Source organism: Octodon degus, unplaced genomic scaffold, assembly GCF_000260255.1.
Source record: "Octodon degus isolate 3935 unplaced genomic scaffold, OctDeg1.0 scaffold00010, whole genome shotgun sequence".
Classification (NCBI taxonomy): domain Eukaryota; kingdom Metazoa; phylum Chordata; class Mammalia; order Rodentia; family Octodontidae; genus Octodon; species Octodon degus.
This window is the reverse complement of record NW_004524586.1, coordinates 509,777-514,408: the sequence shown is the minus strand read 5'-3', so window position 1 is coordinate 514,408 and position 4,632 is coordinate 509,777. Positions and strand designations below refer to the sequence as shown.

Sequence of the window (4,632 nt, the reverse complement as noted above, 5' to 3'; positions counted from 1 at the left end):
CTTCTCTCTTCCTTTCAATCCCTTCCCTCCCTGCCCATTCGTTGGCGGCAGTACCTAGATTGAGCCCAGAGCCCTGTCCATGCTCGGCAGGTGTTCTGCCACTGAGCTGCCTCCTCAGGGCCCTATGTTTTTTTCTTACTCTTGAATTTTGATTTTCAGGAATATCAACACTGCTTTCACAAGACAAAACAAAGACTCAGAGAAAACCCAAGTGAAAAACAATTTGAGTTTAGTGAAATGTATATTTTTGGCAAATTTGAAACTTTCCACCGACGCCTTGCCAAGATAATGGACATCTTTACCAGCATCAAAACATACTCAGTCCTACAAGACTCTAGCATCGAAGGACTGGACAACATGGTCATTAAGTATCAGGTATTATACTTTATATTTGCTTCTGTTACCTATATCAACATTAATACTTTATGCAAATAATTTTTTTTTTTTTTTTGGCGGAACCAGGGATTGAACTCAGGCCCTTGCGCTTGCCAGGCAAGCACTTATTCTACTGAACCATCTCCCCGGCTCCTCAAATAATGTTCTTAAGAGTGATTCTAATCACCAGCTTAGAATGTAAAATATGATGTCATGTTTTAGCAATAAGCAAACTCATTTGAGAATTGCTTCATGATGCTAATTGAATTATTTTCTAAGTATATGATTGTAAGTATGACTTCAAAATTAATCATCATTAGAAAACATTTTCATTAGTAGCATAGGCGAAGCTTTAAATATAACATTATTGCTTCATTTATTCATGGAAGAAATATCTAATGAAGAATATACAACATGTCAGACCCTAGAAGACATCCAAGGTATTGCACATGATGCAGTTCAGCATCCTATTTGTACATGTTAAAACATGGAAAGGATGAGGTTTTAGTGTAGCTTTAATATTCCTAATTGTCTTGACTGCTCCTCACTTTCTCCATTGATAAACTGTGTTGGAGCTTAGTGCGAGATTGGGTACAGTGGTCTAATAGTATTTTGAAGACTTTAAAAGTCTTCAAAGCATACAAACAAAATATGCTTCTTAATATGGATACTGTCAATTTTTTCTTTTCTAGAAACAGTGACACTAAAATTTGAATTATTTTTTCTCCTTGAATTTGAAAAGGATTGTGTAATTTACTGCCGCATATTGTTTTTGTACTCTAAAAGTTTAGGCCAATATCAGGAATCTGTTCTTGTTGCCTGAGTACATCTGGTTCTGGGAGAGAAAAAGAAAAAAATGTGTATAACAGGAAATAATAAATGTGCCGTGTATCTCCTGCCAGGGGATAAACTGCTTCCAAAGTGACAGTTTTTAAAAGCAAAGAGAATACATTCATTTATCTTTTCAGTTTGGAATCTTATTATTTTTTATTTTTAATGAAAAATCGACACTGGCACATTTCAAAGATTATTTTTATTTTATTATTTTTATTTTTAAAAAATATTTATTTATTTATATTGTGTGTGTGTGGCCAGCTCAGTCCACCAGGGGGCGGGGCTGGCTGGCATGTGGTGCTGGGGGATTGAACCGTGGCCCCTGTGCTTTGTTTAGCTTAGCTTGTTCTAAGTAGGTGCTTTAGACCACTGAGCCATCTCACCAGCCCCTCAAAGATTATTTTTAAATAAGAAGCTGAACTATACAACTGAAGTCATGTGAGAAGTCATTCTACGGGTTGGTGAGATGGCTCAGTGGTCTAAAGCACCTACTTAGAACAAGCTTAGCAAACCACAGGGACCGCGGTTCAACCCCCAGCACCACATGCCAGCCGGCCCCGCCCCCTGGTGGGCTGAGCTGGCCACACACACACACACACACACACACACAAATAAAATTAAAAAAAAAAAAGTCATTCTAGCCTGATAAAAAATAATGGAAATTTGCTTTGAAAATATAAAGCAGAATACTGATTAAAATGGATATAGCAGACAGCAGGCAGACAGCAGGCAGGTGATTCATGGGGGCACAAGGAGAATTCCATGAACAGTGCCAAAGCTAAGAGTTGAGGAAGTGAGCTTCACGCTCTCTGCGTGGTGGTCCTTCCATCCTTGCCCTGTGCTGACTTCCCTTCCTTAGGAGGTCATTAGATGCCGGAAGGCAAGTGCAGTCCCCCGAGGGCACACGGAGCCCACAAGCACAGCGCTGCCTGAGAGGGTCCACCCCACGCAGAGCTGCTGCCTCTGTCTCTGGAACAGTGGACAGCTCTGCCAGTGAGGATTTCCTTCACTGATTGTGATGCCTAGATCCTGAAACTGTGCCTCCCCTGCGTGTGTAGCTCCCCAGGTCAGGGGGTTTGTCTGTTCTGCTCATTCCTGTACCTTCGAAATTTGCTGCTGTATCATAGTTGTGAAATACATTATTAGGCAGTAAGTGATTGAGCATATGGCGCTTGACTAGTTTTTTAAAGGTCACAATTGATAATTCTACTCACTTAATACTCTTAAGTGGCCATGAAACCCAGTAAAAAAGCAGTATTTGCTCTGGTTCTTAAATCTTTTAAGGTACTACATTAAAATGTAGCTTTTCCATACTTCCTTTAGACATTTTAATGTAATATATGCATACCTATCTGTATAACTAATTTTGTAGTTAAATAACCTGATGGAGTTGGTTATTTTAACCAGTAAACTTGATTTGACAAGTTATGCAGTTTATGCACTTGGGTCTATTAAGAGGCCCAAGTGGATGTTTAAATGAAATGCCTGTGAAGGGGAGACTGTAGGATGGACCCAGTATTCCTAATAAAGACAATATGCTTTTATCAGCAGTATGGGCCCCTGAGTTTGCGAATGGCTTAGTATCTGGTTAGGAATGATCACAGAGTATTACATCTCACTGTTCAGAGCAAACAAAACATGGGGTGCTTGTGTTTTCAAGGAGATGAGCTGTCCACCATGTCCTTTCACAGTCATAGCCTGTAGCTGATTAGGGAAGAAGGAAGCGGTCAGTCCTAGAGAACTTGAAATGGCTTGTGGTTCGACATTTTATTTGAGACACTTGAGGTTTGTAAGGTCCTAATGCACCTACTGTAACACAATCATTTTCTTTGCATGCTGTTTGTGTTTTATTATTAATTTTCTTAAATGATTTAACACTTGAAGAAAAAATATTTTAGTCAGGTCTGCTCTGAGCTTTTTTCAAAACTAATTTCAGATGTGATTAGCAAGAAACTTTTAAGGAAAATATCTCCTAATTTTTCAGATGTGAAAATTCTTACTTTATGTTTTCTTCTAAACTATATACAATATCATGAAAATATTTTCTATTTTGAATGAAGAATGGCAACATTATAGTGTCTTTAAAATAATAAAATAATAAGCACTAAGCAATGTGAGTACATGAAAAATAACCATTCTTTTAAACATATTTTGAGAATGATTATATTAATTCTGAATTTAAGCATCCAATTTGGTTATGTAATACATGAATATTGAAATTTATCTATTTGCCTCGTAACATTCCAGAACATCATTACAACCATAAAGAAAAAGGAATATAATTTCTTAGACCAGAGGAAAATGGATTTTGACCAGGATTATGAAGAATTTTGCAAGCAGACAAATGACCTTCAGGTAGGTTGTATTGATATAAGGGAAATAAGACCCCCAACCTAAAAGGTACCTTGGACAAGTTCATGTTCTCTAAAACCAAAGAATGAAGTTTAGAAACAAATAGAGGTTAAGAACAAGATATTTATTGGGAGAAAGAAAGCTTCTGTTGGAGAGGGACAGAAGGGGGGTCCAAGTGGGTTTTCCCTGGGAAGTTGTCTCTTTAGGGATTTTTATAGAGTAAAGCCCTGTGGTGGAGTGGGTCTAAGGTGGAGAATGCAGAAACTCACTTAGTTGGGCATGAGGTGGGACAAAACTGTGGTCACCAATGAGATTACAAGCACCATTGCTCAGATTTAAATTGATTAAATCCAGAAGCAAATGGGGAAGTGCATCACACAGCAAGTGGGCATGAATTCATGAATTATGGTACATGAGTTTAGCCAATAGCTAGGAGCAGTTGGACTAGTGACTCTTCCCAGCTTCCTCGAGGTGATGATCAATCCCAGATGCTTATCTTTAGGGAGGTCAGCATTTTTTCGATGCTTGGTCTCTAGGTCTGGCCTACAGCAGGAGCATTCTGTCTCTCCCACAGCTGCAACATATCTTGTCTCCTGTGCTGACTCCTTGAGGGTCTAGCCCTGTCTGACTACCTATAATATTTCTATCTCATTCAGCTGCCTACAATAATTTCTATAGTGGATGTACCAGTCTGTACTCCTACCAATAGTGAAGAAAGTTTCCTTTTTCCCCACAGCCTCTTCAACATCTGTTATGGGTTGACTTCTTCTTTTTTTTTTTTTCCGGAACTGGGGATTGAACTCAGGCCCTTGCGCTTGCCAGGGAAGCACTTATTCCACTGAGCCATCTCCCCGGCCTATTGGTTGACTTCTTGATGTAGTTATTCTTTCTGGGCTGAGGTGGAATCTCAGTGTTGTTTTAATTTGTGTCTCTTGAATGACCAATCATGTTTAAGGTTTCATTCATATATTTATTTGTTAATTGTATTTAGATAGCAGTATACAATGCAACAGCCATCACTGAATTCCTGTCATCTTGTTTAGTAAAATTTTGTATCATTTCTAATTCTTT

General features: G+C 38.6%; 1 protein-coding gene across 1 annotated transcript in view; it reads left to right on the top strand.

Moving 5' to 3' along the window:
* LOC105741277 (kinetochore protein NDC80 homolog) overlaps nucleotides 1-4,632 on the top strand; it is a 6,039-nt gene that overhangs the window by 1,181 nt on the left and 226 nt on the right. Inside the window, 1 exon segment of the mRNA XM_012513262.2 lies at nucleotides 3,457-3,564. Within this exon segment, the coding sequence (XP_012368716.1) occupies nucleotides 3,457-3,564 (108 nt within the window).